This window comes from Spodoptera frugiperda, chromosome 2 (assembly GCF_023101765.2).
Source record: "Spodoptera frugiperda isolate SF20-4 chromosome 2, AGI-APGP_CSIRO_Sfru_2.0, whole genome shotgun sequence".
Classification (NCBI taxonomy): Eukaryota; Metazoa; Arthropoda; class Insecta; order Lepidoptera; family Noctuidae; genus Spodoptera; species Spodoptera frugiperda.
The window spans coordinates 6,894,423-6,919,099 of NC_064213.1; the positions used below are offsets into that span (position 1 = coordinate 6,894,423).

Sequence of the window (24,677 nt, forward strand, 5' to 3'; positions counted from 1 at the left end):
TACACTTCAGAACTAATAAGGTGTATTTTTGCTAGAATTTATTATTGTTTTTTTTTACACCATTATTCACGACAGTTATGAGTGCCCCTAATCTTTAAGAATATTATCTTTATTGCGTAAAACGGTATCACAGAAAATGAATCTTCAGTTAATAGTCATTATTAAGAGTAATTAAAATCGAATTAATTACAAGAAATAATGGGCCATCTAACCACATCATTTAACGACGCATTTTAATGCTCGGTAGTCTCAATAAACCACATAAAAAGACAGTTGAAAAAGAAATAAAACCACAAATTAAAAACATATAATTTTATTGAAAAATAAATCAGTTACAACTAAATACAGAGAGATTATCACTGAGAGAAAACACTGAACATTGCACGTAAACGTGTGCACGAAATATTTTATAAAAAAATAACCTTACTCAGTTCCTTGACTTAATTGTAATATACGATCACGCAGGGCCACGTCACACAGCGTCCGCCATCAATAACAATACAAATTGTACTTATTTGCGTTAAGACACTTGAACTATGATGCGGCCATTATGAAACCTGACCCCGGTTCTAGGTGAAATTGTTAACACTTCAGGAATTTCGACATTTCCACGCATCGCAATGTCACTCTGCTGTCGATATTATACCTACTGTATTCTGTCATCAGAATGTTTGTAAATGTTACATTTTCAGTATAAAAAGATGTATCAAGGATAAAACTTAAAGATTACATTTTACAGTTATTAGTTTATTTACTGTAGTACTCATGGGCGCCATTAGAATAAAGTAACTATATGGAAGGCTATAAATTTATTGCTTGGACCTCTAGATTTTGAGATATTGGAAGATTTTTAACCGGTCCAGGGGAAGACTAGTGTACGCTATCCTATCCTTGAATATAAGTAGTTGCTATCAGAAGCGCCCATGGTAATACAACTATTTATAAAAAAATTGAGCATTGTTTTATGATAGGCGGTTTGTTAATTGAACTTTATTTGGAACAACGACACAAAATTTGGTCACGCGTTGAATAAAAAATTGCTCCTGAAGTGAACAACTGTTTCATTGATTTATTCATACATACAAAGGCGATATTATACCTGTATAAGGAACCATGTAAGGACGTGTAGATCTTAAGATTAGGAACATTATACATATACAGGAGTGTAATACCTAAACGTAAAATTAAAATTACTGTCTGTTATGTTATATAATGTTTATCACATTATTTAGTGGTCTTACAATAGCAGCAATAATTATAATTGACATGCAAATTACCACTGCTGTTACCCGAATACACGTAACATATTGGTTCAGTCATGCAATACGAAGTTTTACAAAATTCGCATGTATAAATGCAATTCTCACGTTTACAATATAAGGTAAAATTTTGCCAATACTCCCGGGCCGAGATCAACACATCAAAATGTCAATTACTTCAAGTTATAAACTAATCATTTCATTCATTATTTTAATCGTGTAAACATCATTCGTTATCGTCAATGTTGCCAATGTCCGAGGAAAATAATCAGCTAAAAATATTGAGCAAAATCATATCGTTTTCTTTAATTCCGGTCATTGATATATTCTAATTTCTCAATTTAATTGAAATACCCAAGAGTTGGCAACAAGGACAATGAATTATAAATTGCACAAAATATAGAAGGATACGTACGGTAAATCATACAAATATATTTAAAGTATTAATTACGAACAAATAATAAATGCATTTCTGACGAGATAGTTTGTCGTTTAAATCATAGATGGCGTTACTTGCCGAATTTTGCGAGGGCCTGTTTGCATTCCTCGATGGTCTTTTTCTGTCGCTCTATAGTAGCTGAGGTTTGCTTGGTTCCCTGAAGTCTGATGCAGCTGGCTATGGTAGTCTGGTACCCGCATACATTATGGAGTATGCGTACAGCGCGGTCGCCGCAAACGAACAGATATTTTCCGCTTGCATCAAATTTCATGTAGTTGATTAATCCTGTTAACAAAAATTGAGTAATTATGTAATAATTTTGATAAATAGCCGTCGTTGTTATCACAATTCTTGCATTTATGGGCGCTATATGAGTGCAAGTGATCGATAACGATACCTTGAATCGCCTATTCAATAATTCACGGCCTCCTGTAACCTCGCCGCCGAGTTAAAAATACAGTTACACGCCCATTAGAGCCATGTAGTGGAGGGCTACCTATGTTTTATGTTTTTGTAGTTATTTGTTAGGAGTTTTATTACTGAAAGCGTCAGTATGGAAATAATGAAGTGTACTCAATGTACTGGCGCTTTCCGTGACTACTTTTGCGTAGGTTTCGATACTATTTATTTAGAACGTAGGTTGTTAGGAGTTAGTGGTATATAATGTAGTTTCCTATAAACTTTGGAATTCCAGATAGTAGTTCAAGATATATAGGAATCTATCATTAACTAGAATTAGTTTTTCTGGATGCAGCGCCATTCTATTAAGTAAAAATATTATTTAAAGGTACCGAAACTGCAAAATATATGCCATACACGCCTCTACCTCATTATTAGACTGCCTCGTTGGTCGAGTGGTCACAAGTGCGACTGTCGGACAGTGTGTCTCGGGTCGGGAAAAGATTTACTGGGCTTTTTCAATTTTTCGCAAACTTAGTAGTAGCACGGAATCGGCAATTGTGCCCAGTAAGTATATGGCAATAGGTTCACCCCCTATTACATGGGACTTATAACACAAATGGTGAAAAATGGGTGTACATTGTATGACAACATTCATTCATTATTACGAGATAGGCAGAGGCCTACCCCTTAGGGGATAAAAGGCGTGACGTTACACGTTGCACGTATCTACCTTATCCCATTGAAAAACAATGAAATACACAATATTTTAATGCAACATTGGATACACTGTTACTTATTTAAAGGAAAAAATCAACAAAAACAGTATTCACGATTCCTGTAACATGAAAACATTAAGGTAAACTAACAAGAGCCTGTTTAGCAAGAATTGTACTGTTTAGGTATATTTTTCTTTCCTTATCCAAGGTCTCAATGTTATTCAAATGGCTTACTTAAAAACAACATAAGAGTAGCATTTTATAGTCTATTTAAAAATATGTATGTGACGTTCTATGTAAATAAATAGACTATAATAGAATATAATATACGTTCTTATTTATTGAGTATTTCTTATAAGTACACTCGGGAGTAAAGAAACGGAGCCATAAGCGTTTCTTCTTTGTGATTTCTTGATAAATATTTTCTGAAACCAGTATTTTATTAATTGGTAACGTATGTCGTATGAAAAGCAGTGTAAATTACCTTAAAAATGGGAATGAGAGTATTTAGTGGTTAAACGAATTGTTTTTAAGGTTATAGAGGGTTCATTAAAATGAAAAAAAAACACGCTTCGTTTCTTTGCTCCAAGTGTTTGTTTTTGGTCGAGTTGGGCAAAATTATTAGTTTTTTTTTATGTTTTTAAAGTTATTAATAATACGGTACCCGGTGTATAGCCGTAGGCTCTCCCCTCCCCCTCCCCCTATATACGGGACTCAAACTCAATCATAAGTGGGGTAAAAAGTGGGTGATACATTTTAGAAGAAGGCTCTGACTATATCTTACGATTTCTTAGAATATTAGAATGGATTCCGATGTACCTACATATGTAATGTTTCTTTATTTTTGACTTTAGCGTTTTTCCGCGTATTTGCCAATAAAAATTCGCATCTGAATAATCTGATATTTTCCTTGTTTAATGTGATTACCTGTGTATTTGTAATCTCTCTTTTAAAAACGGTAAATACGAGGGAAATATTAAAAGGAAAAGCGGAAAGCGGAAAAACTAAAATCGGCTTTACATTCCATAAGAGCATTAGCCCGTGTCAGTTTTCCGCTGCACGATGGGTCTCCTCTGCATAAGAGGGATGCCTCCACCAGACGGTCCAACAACGCGAAATAGTATTTTGGCACCAACGCTGATGGCTGATATAAACGTAACAGTAAAGATGGGTGCTTTATCGGATAAGTATTCAAAATGGATAAATAAGGAGTAAATACTGATTATATTATTTATCCGATTTTACGGAAATATTTACCCAGGAAGATGGATAAATACCATTTTGAGTATCTAACAGCAAATTTGCCCATCTCTCCATTAAAATAAAATCATTACAGTAGAGAGAGAGCTTTGTAAAGTATTGATATAATATCAACCCTTTCTAAAATCGGGTAAAAATCATCATCCCGCCGTTTACGCTCAAAACTTGCCTTAACACCCACGTAATTCAAACACCCGAGCAAAATTCTATACTCCGAACTAACATTACGAAATATCAAAATCGAAGAAAAAAACACCGATATTTTTTGCCCGAACTGAGGACCGAACCCGTGACCTCGATCTCGGCAAACATCATTCAAGTAGGCGTGTACGCTACTTTTTGTGATAAATCTATAATCTCCATTTATTTATACACTTTATATAATACATAATATAGTAATTGACATTGGGGGACATCCCAAATTCGATAATGATTCAACAGTTACTTACGTACAGGAAATTCCAAATAATTTTCCGCCAGATTTATTTCGGTAAGCACAACTTTTTATTAGAGGATCTTAAGATGGTTTCTTCAAACCAGGGTCTAGATGTTTTTGCCTGTATTTGTACATATTTCTAAACACACGTCATAAATTCCGATGGAACTAACTTTTTCGTATTGGTTTTTCGTATCCTTGTAACTTTTAGTTTTACAAGGAAAATATTTTAAAGAAAGTTAAAACTACACACCACCATGGGCATATTGAGTGAGCAGAGTTGTACATACGTGACATACGTCATACACACATGTTCAATGTAAACAGTGAGTTACAAAAGTCACTTTGTGATTCCCATGACGTCATGTAGTATCTACTGGCTATACTGAGAATGGCGAAAACTCAATAATATTTTGTCTAAATTTGGATACTAAGACTAGCATTGGTATAATTTAACAACATGTTAATATCTTGATAGTGTTAAAATACTACGATGAAAGAAACATTACATTTTTGCTATCAAAGAAGTTCAGTTTATGACATTTTCCAGACAATAGGCTCCCATTATATCTTTTCAAAAAATAAAAGATGCCGATTACTTTGAAATGTATTATTTAAAGACGAATCTTTAAATAACACATTCCTTAGAAAAGAAGATAAGAAGAGCGTTTATCATTATTTTTCATTATTACCTATAAGTAAAAAACCATGCGATTTAGTACCGCATACTATTATTCGCCTTAGGTATTTATTTGTTTATTTTATACTTTATTGCACACACACATAAAATACATTTACATTAGGTAGTGCTAAGTTAGAGCTAAAATCCTATTTCAGTGAATGGAAACAGGTCGATGAAGACCTATTCCGCATCTATAGTGATAAAGTGCACATAATGTAAAGATGAGAGTAGTAACGCCGGTAGGGGCGCCCTGGGGGAACGTAAACATAGCTGACCTCATTAGAAAGATTGTGGAAAAGGCCAGGTGCACAAGTACTCTTTGTATATAACCGCTGTGACTAGATGCAAAAACGCGATGGACTAAATATATAGGTACTTTTTTATTACTACTGATAGGTAGCAAGGTAAGATGCTGGACAGTAACGTGCAACTTAAAAGTATTCATAGTAAGTAGTACTTTCTATTTTCGAACAAAAGTGTGAGCATATTTAATGTGTGTGGGAGAGCCATGCTTTGGCACAAATGGGCCGACTTGACCGAAGTGAGGCCACGGCCTCACAGAAAACCGACGTGGAACAATGCTTGTGTGAATGAGGTTACCGGAGGCCCAATTCCCCCCCTTCCCAATCTTCCCAATCCCCGATTCCCCAACAACCCTTAAATTCCTAACCCCCAAAAGGCATACAACGCACTTGCAACGCCTCTGGTGTTTCAACAAGTGCCCATGAGCGGCAGCGATTGCTTACCATCAGGTGATCCATCTGCTTCTTTATCAGCTTAATCCTTAGAAATAAATATGTTATAGTTTAGGTATGTAATGACTAACTTACCAGAATAAACATTCTCGACGGTATCATAAAGTTTTCCTGTATATGTGTCGTAGAACTCGACGCTGGAGTCAACGGAGACGGCCAGTACTTCGGCGTTGGGTGAGAGTGCTATGTGCGGTGGGTTGGCTGTCTGACGGTACGTGCCCGTCTCCAGCACATGTGGGGACTCTCCACGGGTGTACTCGACTGGAATAAAAGAAGTATAGGGTTAAATTTCTGTTGTTTATCTTAGTTTTAGTACTTGAGTAGCGGTAATGTCGCTATAGAGCTTTTCAGCCCATTCCTGTATCCATTCACCATTTGAATTCTAGTCACCCCATTTTACGGTAACTAGCGATGATACATATATTTATTATTCGAAACACAACTTCTTTGTCTTTTAAAATATGTTAAAAACCCAGAAAGTAGATTAATCAAGTGGTTATAAATCAATGCATCTTATTAATGTGGTTTAACTTTTATCTTACTCTTGTACATCCCTATTTTTGCGGGACACAAAGCCTATTGGCTCTCTTAGGACCCATACACTACAAAATCATATCGATTGGAAAAAGTCGCAACTGCGTAGTTCACACTACGTTATAAAGTATGTATAAAAAAATTAAAACTACCATTTTATTGATCTGACGAAGACTATCTGAGTAAGCGAGGTTAAAGAAAATAAACTTTAGAGCGAAGCATTGAAGGAACAAGGTTGACCTTATTCTGAGTCTAGCCTTGGAATCTTACTCACTACATAATAATATGACCTACGCCTTATTCCCTGAATGAATGCGCATTAGTATATAACTGTATATACGACAATACTGGAAATTATTACAATACACTGCTAACTACGTGCGACTTTAAATGTCTCCAACATCAAATCAGGCCACAACAAACTAATAAACCGAATTTTCTCGAAACAAAATGAACTCCTTAATTAAAGTATCCAATAAATCAGCCCAACATTTTATAAACAAACAAGTTATCGAGAACTGATTTAAAAATTCTTTAAGACGATGTTATTGCAAATATTTTTGTGTCAAAACACTTAATGGCCGGCTATAACCTATATGAAATTCTAATACCGTTAATTTCTCACGTTTCAAACTTGGAACATCGACGCGACGCACAGATAAAACAAATCAGCATTAAAGTCACCAGCCTGCTTGACCAGTTACTGGAAATGGTTCTCTGCCGTAACAAGTTTATCTATAAAAGCATTATAAAGTCGTAATAAAATTTGAATAATGCCATATGAAACATCTGCGTGGTATTGAAAATAAATAAGTTAAAAATAACTTTAATTTCGGAAGTCGGTGTTTCTCGGTATTATTTGTTTGTTACACCGACTTCCGAAATTAAAGTTATTTTTAACTTTTTTAGTGAAGTCGGTTTATTTTTTTGTAAAATATATTTTATTTCACACTTTTTAGTTGCGATACTCAGTATCGGTCGGTCAAAGTCGGTTAAAATTCTTTATCTCAATAACTACTTTATTTATTTGTATTGTCACAGTCACTTATTAACTTTTTTGTGATTTCTATGTGAGTATGAAGTTCCATTGGCCATTTCTGGTCTTCTTCATCAGTTCTACCTCTTCAAAGGTTACTTTTTGACTGTAAATGCTTCAATTCTAGATAAATATACCAAAATCACTATATAGTTTCCTATAATATTTGAGGAGTTCCCTCGATTTGTCTAAGATCCCATCATCAGATCCTAACTTGGTGACAATGGGACCACCTCAGAACTATCTACATTCGAACAAAAAAGAATTTTGAAAATCCGTCGACAATTGACGGAGTATAACTTTATTCAAATTTCTTGTGAGTATGAAGTTCCATTGGCCATTTCTGGTCTTTTTCATAAGTTCCACCTCTTCAAAGGTTACTTTTTGACTGTAAATGCTTCAATTCTAGATGAATATACCAAAATAACTATATAGTTCCCTATAATATTTGAGGAGTTCCCTCGATTTCTCTAAGATCCCATCATCAGATCCTAACTTGGTGACAATGGGACCACCTCAGAACTATCTACATTCGAACAAAAAAAGAATTTTGAAAATCCGTCGACAATTGACGAAGTATAACTTTATTCAAATTTCTTGTGAGTATGAAGTTCCATTGGCCATTTCTGGTCTTCTTCATAAGTTCCACCTCTTCAAAGGTTACTTTTTGACTGTAAATGCTTCAATTCTAGATGAATATACCAAAATCACTATATAGTTCCCTATAATATTTGAGGAGTTCCCTCGATTTCTCTAAGATCCCATCATCAGATCCTAACTTGGTGACAATGGGACCACCTCAGAACTATCTACATTCGAACAAAAAAAGAATTTTGAAAATCCGTCGACAATTGACGGAGTATTCGATGAACAAACATACAAAAAAAAAAAAAAAACATACAAACAACCGAACATAGTACCTCCTCCTTTTTGTGAAGTCGGTAATGAAACGCGATCTGGTAGTGCGGGATTGACCCATATGACGTGTCCGTACGCCATAGGTAATTTCCAGACATCGCGTAGTAAACAAATACATAGAAGCATGTTTTCCTTAATTCCCATTAGCGTCAGTGATTTGTATTCTGCATTTATGCAGTTTATCATTTATAAATGGTTCTCTTTAGTAAATTTACGGAGAATTATGCAAATAGGATGTACGAGTGTGTGATTCATAGTTCTTCCCTTTTATCCTGGGCATTTTCTAAACTAGGGACTGTTGGATTGGTAAATTCAACGTATCAATTTAATAATAATTTATAAGTATACACAGCGATACCACAACTGTAAGTCCTGCGTTTGATTTCAGAATCAGGCAAAGATTCAGTCTTATATTAGTGCATAGATTGGATAAAATATATACGATAAAACACGCTTTGAAGTATAAAAAGCTTGTTATGTTTTGTTTACCAAATTTTAAACGGATCCTATTAAATGTCAATGCTCTCCTACTAGCGGCTACCATCTGTTCACCACGGGGGGCCGAACTCACTGTCTCTTTATATTAGTTTATATACATTCAAACGGCTGGTCTCAATAACACAATCAGGCGGTAGATTTCCTTACTAAAAATATATGGCCATGGACGGGTGTCCATGGCACCTCTAGAGGAGTTACAATACAAGTGCATGACGGCTTAGTAGGAGGATTAGGCCCCTGGTAACCTCACTCACGCGAGGAAACATAACATAAAAGTTGTTTCATGCCAATTTTCTGTGAGGCTGTGGATATATTTTGTATGAAGTTAAAGTCGAAATATTAATAGTATAAGTCGATATACAATAAGTCGAATTATATCTCTCCTAATCTAGATAAGGCCCAGTAGTGCTAATGCCGATTCGAAGCTGCGGACTACTTAGGGGTTACCGGTCTCTAGAAGTCATGGAACATTTTCCCCCTAAAAAAGCCAAATCTAGGTATGTACTGATAAATACTTTATTGTTATTGACCGTAAGACTATCCGAGCTTTAAATGACGTCATCATGAACCTTTACACAATAACTTACTAAGAATTTCTCATACTTTTCCTTACCATGGCAAGTCAAGTACCTCTCTCAATTTAAGAACAGACATACAGGTATATATTATGATGCGTAAGGAAATAAGGAAGCTATAAGGTTCAATGCCGAGCGCGTACCATGACCCGTGACCTATGTCAAGGAATCGTCTGAAAATATTACTGATGGAAAATGAAATAAAGATAGGTGCGTGACTAAGCGAGTGTTGGAACAAATATGAATGAATGAAAGTCCGGAGCTGCGGACTACCTAGTGGGTTTACCGGGGCTAGAAAAGCAGGAGTAGGAACGGGGTGGTTTTTAGTCAGTAAGAGTCTGACACTCCTCGCCTCGTCCAAGGCGGGAGAAGTCATTGGATGATTTTCCCTCCTTAAAAAAAAGAGGACAAAGAAAAGATGCATAGATAGTGTTAAGAAATGAAAGAGAAAGGAGTTTGTGATACGATGATGTCTCGAGACGGAGATTCAGAAAAGAGGACATATTGTGAGGACCCCAAGCAATTTGGGATAAGGACAAGAAGAAATTAAAGGATCCTTAAGACAGAAGAATATGAACTTGTATGTTTGTAAACGTACCCACGACACAAGAGAAAACCCTAGTGGGGGGAGGGCTACGCTTTGTTTTTTTTTTATATTTTCCTTCAGAAGTATTCGTTAAAGTGTTCGCTTAAAACTTTTGTGAATTTTACTAAAGTGACCTCATTTTCCTTATACATAAACAAATTATTACCTTATGCTTAGTAATTAAAATCTGAATGATGTCATATTTTAAATAAGTAGTGCATTGGTCTGTTACCGTTACATAACATGAATCATATTTTCCTTTAATATGAACTATATTTTACCTTCCTTTTGTTTAGTTAGGCATTATTAAGGCCCCCAGCCTCAACAACCTAACTGTCATTAGATTTAAACAACTAGAGATTTTAATTAGTAGTTATATCATTACAACTTAAACGGGATATTTACCATGGTTGTTAGTTTTTGTGAGTTTCCGATATTTCGGCACTGTAGCAAGCGCCATGATCACGGATGAACATGATCAGTTCATTTGTTCTAATGATATAACTAGAGATTATGACGTAAAGTCCGTAGAAATCACTGCCATGTATCTGGAAAGCGAGAGTAATATTCAGTATGCCCCACATGTTGTTTAAATGCGTCATCGCTTTAGGGAAGTCGTCCTGCTGCGCAATGATGACGCAATTGAACAATTTTCCTGCATGGTCTGCAACAGACTTGTGATACCTCAGGCATTACAGGTGTAGGTAGTTAGGCTACGGTGCTTACCAAAAGCCTTTTTCTTAAGGGGAGAAAATCCAATGACTTCTCCCGCCTTGGGCGAGGCGAGAGGGAGTGTCTGACTCTTAGTGACTTAAAACCACCTCGTTCCTACTCCTTTTTTTTTGAGGGGGGGAAATCATCCAATGACTTCTCCCGCCTTGGGCGAGGCGAGAGGGATTGTCAGACTCTTACTGGCTAAAAACCACCCCGTTCCTACTCCTGCTTTTCTAGCTGGAGCCCCGGTAAACCCGCTAGGTAGTCCGCAGCTCCGGATCAGGCGTCAGCCAAACTGGGCCCCATCTGTGGTGGTATACCACAAGCCTACGGCTTTGTTGTTACCAATGAAAAAATGTGGTAAAATTATTCCCCTATAAAAGTAGATTTATACTGTGTCGTAAAAAGGCATTAGTGTAGCATCAAAGTCAATAAAACATCATTGTGTCATAAGGAAATAGGAAAACAAGCAACAAGTTGCAAATTGTATGTCGACATTGTTATCAGAAGGGCCTTGCAATTAATGTTATGATTAGAAAAATATAAGCCACGTGTACGATAATTACACCTATTATCATGCTTTTTAATCACTGAATATGTAGGAAGAGATCAAATGCAATGTAACACTCACATTTTGTTATGGGATCGTCCGATCCCATCACTAGATAGTAAGCTCAGCGCCGCCCATGGACACTTCTAACACCAGAGGAGTTACAAGTGCGTTGCAGGTCTTGTAGGAGGATTTGACTTTTCATCAAGTGTGTTTTGAGTTACATGTAAGGACTTATTGTCTGAGAGGTGGGAACTTATTGCCAAACATATGTTTATTAAGTTTTTTTTACGCCCAGGTAAAAAATGGATTTCCTACACTCATGGAGCCGCCTCGCCTGGTGAGGACGAAAGGGACTGTCAGACTCTTACTGACTAAAACCCACCCCGGTGTCCCGTCTCACACGTGAGAACGAGGATTCGAGAAACCAAATTCTTCCGCAGCCCCCGAACTCGTGGCGGCATGCAATCCGGGAATTGGGAGCCCGAATTCCCTTAACACAGCAGTTGTGGTTGCAAACTTGCAATCAACCTACGATGCATTCATTCACGACAAAATATTGGTTAACTGGAAATTGGAGTGACGTGATTAGTGGCTTGTGACCTTACCTACAGGAAAAATTACCAACTTTTATTGAAATTATTAAGTACCTCGCAAATAAAATATTGAATTTTATTGTTAAATTTTTAAATACCTAATACATACATATTTTTCTTTGTGTGTACGTTCTATGGGATTAATAACGTACCAAGAAATTGTGGGATGTATACGTGCATAGCGCATACATTCTTTTTTAATATCTATAGGCACAAAATCGTTCTATTTAAGTGTTTAACATTACCAGTATAATCTGTACCGTTTTATCTATTTGTTTTAAATCTCCAGTAATTTCCAGATCACGAAAACCAAAAGCTATTATGTATGTGACCTCCATAACACGCAATAATAATTCTGCTAATCATTGCAAATATTTAACCAACAATATTGACAATAACATCAGGAAACCGTCACGTGGTTCTTGGCGAATCCATTATAACACGATGATAATAATTCATTGACTTTAATCGTGTGAGAGAGCAATCTGCGCAATACATAGTGTAATTAATACTCTACGTAACGAACCAACTACCCGTGTGTACCCCGTCTATGTAAATACTAACGTAAACAAGTCGCATAGTATTGTATAACAACACTAGATAAAGAGGAACGCAGTATTAAAACTCAATAAAACTGATATACGACTTACGTATAACAATAAACCAACTGATGTTCCAATTAATTTGTTTAAAATGTTTTATCAAATGACACGAACGCCGCATTAGCAAGCCCTCCGTCGATGACGTCACGTCTGCTTACTTTACTCAGTCCTCCAGAGTCACGTCCAATGTAACATGTACGTAAAATGCAAGTGATAATAAGGAAGCATTTGCGCACTAACATTACAAGTCGTATACTTACTCTTTGTATGATATAGCTTCCACGTGCCGTCCTTCGATATAGTCGCGATGTGTGACGTGTCCACATCGAAGGCGACGTCGTACACGCCCGAAGAGTGGCCGGTTAGCTCGAACGCCTTTGTCACTTGTTTGAACTCCCCAGTCTTTGTGAAGCACACCTCCATCACTTTGACGTCGGGCGCGAAGCCCGTCGCGACGACAAAGCGGCCGCAAGGCGAAACTTTGGCGGTGTGTGTCGTCATCAGGTACGTGTCGAGCCGCTCCAGCTGCTGCCCCTTCAGGTCCCATATCACCATGTCGTTGTTAGACGAGCACGACATCATAAACTTGCCATTGCTGGATATGTCGAAACCAACTGCATCAGTCTCATGTACCTGCGGATTAAAAACATCCGAACATGTATTTTGGCACACAAAGAGGCTATAGACGGTGTTGTTACAGCCATAAAGAGGTCGCTGTTACTGTTAAGCAAACGAGAAGTGATAAGAGGTACTACCAAACATGGATGTAAATCTAATATTTAACCAACGGATTATAATAGATAAGGTGCTATACCATAATGAGGTTGATACCTTGTAGCAGTAATGCGAAGTGAATAGGTTAACACGGAACTAGTATAACGTTGAATATTCAGCGTAGTCCTGACGCCTCGCGCATCATGTTTTATGTAAGCAATATACATGTGCGTGCGGAAAACGAACCAGAGAACCTTCCTGCGGCTAAAAATAATATTATTCGAGGCTGCGCGTGCGTCGATCCGAACGGAGCCGTGGCTATACTTAAGCAATGCAGCCAATACAATCGGCCACACAATACGCGAACCATAAATATTGTAGTAAGCAAGCCATTATAGCCATTACTGCGTTCGCTTAAAGATAGCATAAATGTTTAACAGATGGCGTAAACGCTTTGATCAGTGTACCGCCAACATCAAAGTGCCATTGTTCCGGTGGAAGGTCTTTTTTAACCTTCCATCCGTACACATATAACGTGTTTTCTTGTTTAAGACTGATGTAAACTCGTGTACAGATGAGACATAGGTTTTTGGGTATCAACGTGAACATGATTCGGGCCCCAGTGTCGTGACCCGTATGACGCAATCTTATGTCATATTTCAATAAGCTATGTACTGGGATTTTTACTTGAATGTTTATTAATTACCCAGTAACTGTATTTATATCTACATTATCACATATGTAAATACCCCTGCAAGACTTTTAATTTCATAATAACATGTTTTTCTTTCTGTTTTCGGAGATACGTTTGTGATTGTTAAGATACATTTGTTTTGATAATGACTAATCAAATAATTAAAGACTCAAGTTGTACGCCTCCTAGCCTGACACACCAGCTGTGTGGTTTATCAATCCATCCATAATAGTCGAGTATTTCTGATATAACATTAAGTTTACAGATAAACCTACAGCTGAATACCCTATTTGGCCTTTTAAGCGAATAATATTATTGTCTGGAACACAATAACAAAGAAAAACATTATTGAGAGCAACACTTGCATAAATGGCAGGCACCATGTCAACCCGCCAACTACTGCGACATTACATCGACCCCGATATTTGTGTAAATGTTATTACATTACCAACTAGAATCAATAGAGTGCAGTGAGTAATACGTTTTATTACATTATACTATAAATAGGTACTTCATATCAGTATTTGAGTACATATCTGTATCTACACCTACTTAAAATTAGTAATCTCTGTTCTTCCTTAATAGTAGTCCTCATTTATAAGTGTGATTGCGCGTGTTCTAGATCACATATCAATAAACGGATTCGATTTAATCTTTATTTCATTCAAAGGCAACCGCCTCATCAAACCTAGTTTAGTACAACTAGGCGTTTCCATCCTTCATTTTGTTGGTTCATTTTGCTTATTAAAACAACGTTAGCAGTAACCAAAATGAACATCTGTTAACTGTATGAGCTTGTGACCTATTTAAATGTTTGAATAGCACACCGCATTTAGAAAAGAGTTTCTATTTAAACATGCTCAGAGGAGACACTTTACAGAAAACAAGTTCATGATATGATGGCGTTTTCTTTCGCTGTTTCTATAATGATGGGAATTGTTGCAGCATTGAGACAGTGCAGAGAACATTCGAGAGTCGGTTCATGCACCACAATTAGCGAAATCTTGTGATTGTATCACCGCTAACAATAGCAAACATACAAAAACACGAGCCGTGTAAGATATATAACGACAAGATTTTCATACAGATTCATACTTCAGACGAAACAATAGTCATTTCATATTTTATATTATTTTTTGCGGAGGTTCATTGCCGAGTCGCAAGGTTGTTCAATTTTATACAAAATGTCGAAACGCATCTGCGGGCGTGACTGACATTGTGCCTCCTACTGCTTTTGAGAATCCACTTTTTTATTAATAAGCGGAAGATAAAATATTCCACTAAAGCCGATATATTCTGTACGGTGTAATTGATTATGTAAATTCCTTAATATGCGTTGCAACTTGAATTATGTTTGAGAAGTATTAAGACCAGATAAATCACGTACTGGTATTGTGTATATTCTGATAGCTGTCAGCTACGTCTGGTATGTGATTAGAACTTACGTATAAAGGTGGTATATATGATAGTCATATAGGTACTCTACAATACTACGACGTTCTTATAGATAGGAGAAAAATAATGATGATTTTGTATATTCATTCTACTGTAAAATATTACATAACATGCACCCACGACTCAGGAGGAAATCCTAGTGTGGGGCAAGGTTTTTTTATAAAAAAAACTATAACAAATATTTAAAAATGCGTTTTATTAACACTCATAATCACTCGCAGAAGTTTGAAGTTTCTACACAAACAATACTTTTTGACGTTCAATCCGTCTGAAAACTAACTGTTAAGATTGCATCACCATAAACGCAAAATTAAAAAAGAAATGTGCAACGAAGAGATCTTTGTTCGTATCACAAAGAGCATCGATGAGTGATAAATCGTACGTGACAATGTCTACAATCAACCATTAACTTGCACACTGAGCACGTAACATTCAATATAATCTCATTTCCATCAGATATTATGAGCATTATGACGTAATATTTCAAAACTTAGCTTGTGAAATCCAACATTGCGTTTTAAAAAACTTTATTTCGTCACACCATTGAATTCCAAATAATACAGTTTTGAACTACGTCATTCCTGACGAGTTTTCTGAGGAGCTGTACCGGTCCCCTTACGACTTAATTGCTCTGTAAAAATTCCTTTGTGGTGAAATGTACCTTTCCCTTTAGTCCTTCAAGAAAAGTAGCAATTAAAGGATGAAATATTCGAAATTCATTCGTTTAAAAATTCGCTTTATTATACCGCAATTAACCTCAGGTGTATTTTATTTGCAAGTACACAGCATGTTCTGTGTTCAATAGCAAAGAATGACAATGGAATGCATTTTTCTTTATTTTAGAATGAGTAATATAATAAATAATGTGCAAATAAACATCGTTTTATTGTGTTTTCTTTTAAACTGAAGCGATATTAATGAATTAATGAAAAGGAACAATGGAAATATCACTTGGTAGCACCTTCAGTATGTTATTGTTAACGCAGGGGATCTGTAATCGCTTGATAAATGAAGTGATAGCGCAACTTGTTTACCAGTATTGCAAATGTATCAATTACTTATTGCACACGGTAACACGTGTGCCCCATCCCCGGCTGTGGTCTCGATCTAATAATAGCCTCCCCATTTCTTCCCGTGGGCGTCGTAACAGGAGATTAAGGGATTATTCCGAGCGGATGGGTCGTAGTTACTCACTAAATCAAATCATGTTGCGAAAATCCACCGTAAAGGGTAATGGAAGTACTAATTTGCTTATCCAAATCAATTAAATGGCCATGATGTGGAGTGGAGTGCCTTTTAAACAAAGTGGATTGTGGGAGCGTGGGTGTGGCTCATGTATAGTAGACAGGCACTGCAGTAAACGAGCGCTAACGTGCTAATTTAGGTACTCATTTTAAATGAACATTTACACTCGTGCTACTACAAACAATCGGAACTCCGTGGTCCATGAAAACAATGAATCGTTCCCGAGTATGAAATTCATTTCCACTACGCCAAATTGAAAGCCGTCCGCGCGTTTGTTTCAGTCAAAATTAATGAACACCAGTGCAGCGAATATGAAATTTTACCAGGCAACATAATTAGTGGGTGTGTTCAGTTCGTACAAATAGGTATGTAGGCCAATATCGTTGTAGGGGACGATGATGATTAACCATCAAGTACAACTGCAGCTTATCACTAGCCGCGACTGGTGACTCATTGGCTGGAAATAAACTTGGGAAACATTTGTTATGTATGCCCATAACAAGGAACTAAGTACAAGGTTGATTGTGTTTTTGTGTCTTCATTATCTGTTTTGCGACTCGCAAAGTCATTAGGGACCCTCATGATGTCTAAATACCGCCTACCTGAATGTCACGGGCAATCTTTATTTAGTTCTGGTAGCTTGATAGGTTCCACTATAAAATAAAATAATAAAACCTCCTTGTTTTTTGTTGAACAATTAGCTATACGTCATTTGTATGAAACAAAACGTTTGGAAGAGACCTTTCAAGTAGCGTTACGTAAAATGTTTCAAAGAGAAACTGCCCCAGTGTTTCACAATAAGGATTGAATGTTCGTGTTGAAATATTTTTCGGGGAAAGCTAAAGTTTCACGTCACGCATCGAGGTTTGATGCGCGGAGTTCAGTCACGATACAACTTAAACACAAGAATTAATTAGAAGCTCATAACAGAACATGGCGTCAGATTTTCCCTGCAAAGTTTTATATACATACATCAATTCATCATTTGCATATACAATAAACACGAAACTTACACATAATACGAGTAAGACTAAATGCAACTGAGCCTAATAACGCCGGTATAGAAACTCAAATTTAAGACAAAATATTGCTATCATATCAAAAAACCAAAATAGAGACTTTAGTGTCAATAGAAAGCTCCATACATAAAGGAAAATGTGTATCAAAATCACACTACGATTCAACAAATTTTATTTCTATCAAAACAAATGGTTTTATTTGCATCGATGATACACTAACGAGCAATTAATAGAACGAAACAGGCCCTCAATTCGTACCATAACACGGAACAACATCAACTTGCATTCAACCTCAAAACAGCAATTAAAATACGCGGTTCATGATTACAGTGATAAATTATTTACATAATAACACTTTAATTGCTACCAAAAATAGTTTCCACTCTCGTAGCTCTTCATTACGTCACGGTAACGGCTCTTCTGAATGACGTCAACGGTCGCTTGAAATAGGGTAGCTATTGTATACAACCTTTTAAAGCTTCGTCAAAACATGGACGGGAAATAGGTACGACACAAGTGATCGGAACATTTCTTGATTCCATAATAAACATTTCTATTCCGGTTTCGCTGATGAAACGTTATGCAAAGGAGTTCACTAAAGGCATCGGAGAAAGCAACGTACCTCCTTTGTGTGTAGTTTCTTTGTGCAAAATGAGGATGCGAGGTTTCAAGCCTGTCAAAGCTTATGCAAAGCTGAAAATTGAGTGAAACCTTGAGCATTTCATTACAAAGACTCTCATTTAGCTTCAAATAAATTTAAAATACAAATGAAATACTCTTTTACTGAATAATCTTAATTAAATTCTGTACAAGGTGATTGCTGATTCAATAATATGCAAAGAATAATTTCCATGAAATTACTCGTAAATATGTTGTCGCTCTGAATTCATAGTAATATTTTACATATCGTATCAATGAAGTGATGAGTAAGACTTGAACACTAATACATTTTCAGGGGCAATGTTGACACCATGCTATAAGGCAAATACCGTTATTCACGTACATATTACAAAGTATGACTAATGCATTATACCTTCTCCTGAACTATGCTATGACACACAAAGAGTTTAGCTTCACATACATAGGTACATAACTCGTCCACAGGATATTGAATGGTCGTGAGTTTGGCAACGAGCCCATAATATCACGATCTGACTTACTACTGAGATTTGTATCAGTTTAAATATGCAGATAGATGGGGAGATAGGTACTTCAATAAAATAATCAGTTTCGATAACGATGCAGACGCTTGATAGTCTAGAATTAACTCGAGTATATTTGAACGGGAGCAATTAAAAATCAATAAGCACATATGCATTTGGGTCATCTCGGAAATAGTCGCTGTATGAATCTGCGCAGTAACGTCTGTCTGCTACGAGCCGATATCGGCCGGGCCGCGGCCGGCGCTGGCCACACTGTATCAATACCTACTGCATTGTATACACACACAACCATACAAAGCTTTGTTCTTCGTTCTCAAATTAACTTTATGTAGATATATAGCAATGTAGCACGTGCAAATATACTATGCACATTTGTACATATTTGTGTTTGTCTGCCTGTCTGAATAGTTACTTACTATTATTATCATTTCCCTCATTAAATTGTCTACGAATGATAGAGCTAATATTATTATAAAAACTTCCAATGTGAAAACAATGTTAAAGCGCACCAATTGACTTTTCGGACGACTTTGTATTGGGGAAATACCCATTATTCATGGATGAAAGGAAAAAGATCTTTCTAAAATTCTACTCACAAATTACGTACCACTAGAGCTATAAATTCATCTACCTACGCTTTGTAGTTGCATATTAGTAGTTATTTTGGGATTACACTGTAGAAGAAATAAAAAATTAGCACCAGGATTACATAAAAACAACAACAAACAAGAGGATATATCTAAAGCTGGAATCAGACATGCAACATGTAGCTATACCGCATTGTTAATCCCAATCGCAACAGGGGAGTGGAAATTGGCGCTGACGGGGCTCACAAACAAAAAGCAATCCTTTTGTTGCATTTGCAGGAACGAGACGACGGATTTTCGGTTGGAGCAGATGAACCTTTGAAGAGTTCCCCATTCAGAGGCTTCATAATGTGTATTACTTAGCTCTATCAATACTTATAAACTAGGGAATATTGTAGCCAACTTCTTTAGTAAGTACCGGTCTGTCTAATTATGATTCGACACAGATCATGGGCCCAAGAACTCCATCGGGTTTTTGTTGATTATGTAACAAAAATTCTCCTTTCTGTGAATTCCCATGCGCTGGCATGCACCGATTCTAAAGTGAGCAATTTCGAAAATGTTACCATTATTCTCACTTTGATTGTTCTATGAAGTATTATAATTTTCGCGTTAAGTATGAGTCATTTTACTACATTTCCCGGCCATTTTTGCCTTAATATGCAATTAGTAGTAAACGTTGGTGATTAATTACCGTGTAACACGTTTGACAGCCATTTAGAATACTAATATGTTTCGCTTGAAAGAGTAAACGGCTAAACGGTCAGCACTCACACATGCATAGCTCGTCTATCATCCACGTCAATTACCACTTAAATGATTGAGGCTTCTTCCTAGTTGCGCGACAATATTGATATAAGTACCTAAGTCGGTCATTCGTCTTCGTATGATAGACAGTCGCCCTTAATGTGTTAACACTAATGACCGATCTATATGATTTGTCATTTATTAGCTATTAAATATGTACTTACCTGGGTCACAGATACGGTAGAGGTTTTTGCGTTTTACTTGAAAACTAATGAATTCTACCTAATTCTTACGTAATTTTCGCTAAGCATTTTGATTTTGAAATACACGACATATACCATCTTTCGTAAAAATTCGAACGATTCCTATAATAAAAAAATCTCGGAATTTCTGTTATGTTACCAACAGTAAGTCGGTAAACTAGGCTAATGACTTATTTCAACGGTTTTATCGTAAATCTACGAGTAATTTTATCACCTATGCATGTCGTCTAGTGATAATACAGTCTGTCTGGTGTTGTGATATTTATTATTATTTAGAGGCAGTCCATAACATATAAGTCATATTAGGACAAAGAGAACTTGTTACATTTTTATGATAATATATTTATATCTTTAGCATCAATATTAGTAATGTACACATCGGTTATGGCAAGTACATTAGCCCACTTATTTCCGAAACAAAGCGTCTCTTTATTGATAAAGTCTGTGTAATTATTTGCACGAACACTACATGCCTTTCCGGGGAACGAATGTATCTTTGTTAAATTGTATTTAATATGTATAAGAAGTATATAATAATATAATATACCTACATCGAATACTTTGTATGTTTGTTTACCCATAATGTTATCAGTCTGAGAACTGATTTGCTGTTTTATTATAAGAAAGTTGATTTTGTTTATCGCGGCGTAGTGCTGCTGACTAATTGCTGTGATTGCGAAGGCTTCCATAATCCTTCAGCGATAAGCTGGCGAGACCGAATGACTTTACTCGTACTACGCGGAACAAAGACGTGTGAACATTATCTGGATAGGCACAAAGTCCGTTGGCAAGTGAGAAATGGGAGATAGCAACAATGGATATACACTCACAAATTCGATACCCGTTTTGTAGTGACGTAACGTTTAATTCCATCAGTGCACACTAGTACATGTTCCACTCTCGGCAGTAACAACTGGTTCATTATTAACAGCATCCTGCGATACTCGGCTATATCTGAATGGACCTTCGCTCGTTCAACTAAGTACCATGCTACTATGCACAACCTTCTTGTATGTCCAATGTTCAAGTCATACAAGTACAAACAATTATAGTGTTATTAAAATGACAGACAGTAAGGAGTTTTAATAAAGAGTTTTATGGTCAATGAAAATAATAATGGAAGGATACGAGATCAATGAACCTCTTAAGAGGACAGACTAGTATTAAAAAACAAGTCATAGTCAACATGTTGTGTTTTTGCCATGGTATTAATAATAATTTAAGCTCTAATAAAAGGAAATGACTAGAATCAATGGCGACGTTTTGCTATACATCCAACAAGTTTTGTTGTGTTGATATTTTTGTTAAATTCGACGTTTTGTGCATAAATAATCCTAAAATAGATGATGAGTTGTATTATTTTAAGTATTGTAAAGTTCACGTAACTGTTCTGTGAATAGTTTTAGTACGCCTTTATTGCGAGCAAAGACCTTTGTAGGGGGATGGGGGATCATTAAATGACTTGTCCCGCTTTGGATAAGACGAGAGGGAGTAAGGGCAAAGGCTTGTCACCCGTAGCAAACCTTTGTCAGATTTTTTTAAACGATAAGATCTTTATCATCTCAAGTCTAAAACAACTAATTCCTCCTCCATTTTATTTGGAGTATCCTTAAAAGAATCTCAAAATAGGTATAGATGTGAAAATTCCACGAGTTTAAGTGTTTTGATAGTATACTAAGAAAAACATCTTGACATAGCACCTTATGACGTGATGTTTCGGCACTGACCTAATCGGAGCAAATCACAATGTCACCACACGTCATGTTTGCATCACACTGTATTTCCGTAGCGAGTAGATATGATTCACGATATCATAAAGCAACAGCTAAACAATTATTAATAACTGTTGATTTATTACCTACAATACTGAGTATTATATCAAGAATTTTACTTCAATAAATACCTTGTTTGCTGTTGATTACCTTTTTTTTATTCATATTGACAAAGGTGTTATTTGTTTTACAGACACACGCACGCACGCAACGTCACACCTTTTAACCCCGAAGGGGTAGGCAGAGGTGCACATTACGGCATGTAATGCCGCTATACAAAGTACACCCACTTTTTACCATTTGTGTTATAAGTCCCATGTAATAAAGGGTGAGCCTATTGCCATATACTGCACACAAACTAACAAGGTTGTGAGTAATAACTATGGAATAATATGTTCGTAGTAACTTACAATTTATTTTTACATGACCTAAGTGACCTGTTGTGGGTGATGGGAAATCTTACATACGTATTAGCATAATCTGTTTGTGTTCTTAGAGATAAGTACATATGCTGGTTGTATACTTTGTACGAAACACACACCTATGTAGATACGTGATATTGTCTTGGTATGCTTGGTTATAAGAATTCAACCTATAAAATATGGTTATATTAAGAAGTTTCCCTGTTATTTCATTATTATTCTATCATTAGCTCAATTACACCTTCTCAATCTTTCCAATCCACGATTCTCCAAACCATTAAATTCCTAACCCCCAAAAAGCCTGTAACGCCTTTGGCGTTTTGGGTGTCCACGGGCGGCGGCGATTGCTTACCATTAGGTGATCCGTCTGCTCGTTTACCGGCTCATACCATAAAATAAAAAGTTCATCTTTATATGGTAAAAAGTTTTAACATAGATAATTTCTTTCTATTACATGATTGCCAATTGGAAACCAACTGCATAATCCAGTAGTAGTCTCAAAGGAGCTTGGCATCGGTCACTTTAATAAATTGTATTGTGGTCAAGCATTCCACGACCGGCATACATGTACATATTGAACTCTAATTTGAATTTTCAACACCGGCGGCCATTGCTCCTCGCATGCGTTTACACTATGACGCCCACCTATTTTCAGCTGCGCCACGCTTTAATATAAATCTTGTTCCAAAACAAACTCGAGTATTGCTCCTCTATTCGATCAAAATATTTGCGAATGTCACATTGTAGATGTTACGCAAATAAAATGCTCCTCCACAAACTAGTCTAGAGGACGAATCAAACAGGACAATGATACGCGATTAGGTAGGTCAATGTGCCCAACCAACCGAGATGATAAATAAAAATATTTGTTTTACTTATCAAAATAATCCTTAATACTTTCGATTAGATAAGGGCAGGAATTAATAGTAATGAAATATGTATCCTCGATTATCCACCGATAAAATGAAAGCTTTAATCTACCTCCTACAAACTACTAAATAATAAGCTTCAGTTACTAAACAAAGCTACAAAACAGCACATGTATCAAAATTCAACATGCACCTAATTCTTTCTCATACAATTATCAAAACAATGGTTCCGCTACGTTAGCAACTAATTTTTATGTAAGTAGCTATTATGACAGTAATAAGTACATAACCTAATGACCTACTTTCTTAAGTATTAATACATTGTATATTTGAGCAGATAGTACACGTTCGTATTGGTACAATGTACGGGCGCTAAGCGCGTGACGTAGATGGTACGATGCATCTGTAGTGGAGATAACGAGAGATAACAACAAATAGTAGTTACATAACGATCTAATAGTAACATATAACTTGCGTGTTCCAACGACAATAAACTGAGCAATAATAGACAATTACATTTCGTGAAACTGCTCGTAAAAGTATGCCAAGAAAACATAGTTGCATAAACTGAACATTATTTATGTTGGCTACCAAATATTAGAGGATTGTTAGATGTGTTCCAGCATCTGCACTCGATACAAAAAACGAAGAGACGTTGCACTTTGCTTTCTCAAAATCGTTTAAAATTCGAGCGTACAAGCATGAGTAAGTGATTAGGAATGTTGTGGAGTCCCGGTTCAGGTAGAGACAGCGATGTAGACAGAAACTCACTGACCTTATCAAAGGTGATGACCGGCGTCGCTGACCCTATGGTGCCATCCTTTTTCTTCTCAATCTTGTAGACTATGATGTGATTGTCCCGTACGGTGTGAACGATAAACGCTTTCGAGTCCGGGCTCCAGGCGACGTGCGACGCGTAGTCAAATTCGATGTTCACACGCAACGTTTTGTGTTCTTTCTGGTTTAGATCCCGAATATCCCAGAGGATCACGGAGCCATCTGAATACAACACCTATTGGTTATTAAACGCTCCCAGACAGCCCACGTGACTTTTGGCACGTCTGCTACACAAAATTCTAAGAAATATAAAATCAATACCTTTGAGGTCATGGAACCTCTTCAGGTTCGACATGAAGGAGAGTGAAGTCACCCCAAAATGCTGTTCGTTA

General features: G+C 36.5%; 1 protein-coding gene across 1 annotated transcript in view; it reads right to left on the bottom strand.

The window, feature by feature from the left end:
- Positions 1-297: 297 nt before the first annotated feature.
- Positions 298-24,677, bottom strand: part of LOC118269089 (transducin beta-like protein 2) — a 57,908-nt gene continuing 33,528 nt past the window's right edge. The window contains exons 3-6 of the mRNA XM_035584013.2: positions 24,284-24,507; positions 12,819-13,191; positions 6,025-6,210; positions 298-1,983 (exon numbers count right to left, since the gene is read on the bottom strand). Of these exons, the coding sequence (XP_035439906.2) occupies positions 1,769-1,983; positions 6,025-6,210; positions 12,819-13,191; positions 24,284-24,507 (998 nt within the window). The 3' untranslated portion in view covers positions 298-1,768. The remainder of the gene's footprint in view (positions 1,984-6,024; positions 6,211-12,818; positions 13,192-24,283; positions 24,508-24,677) is intronic.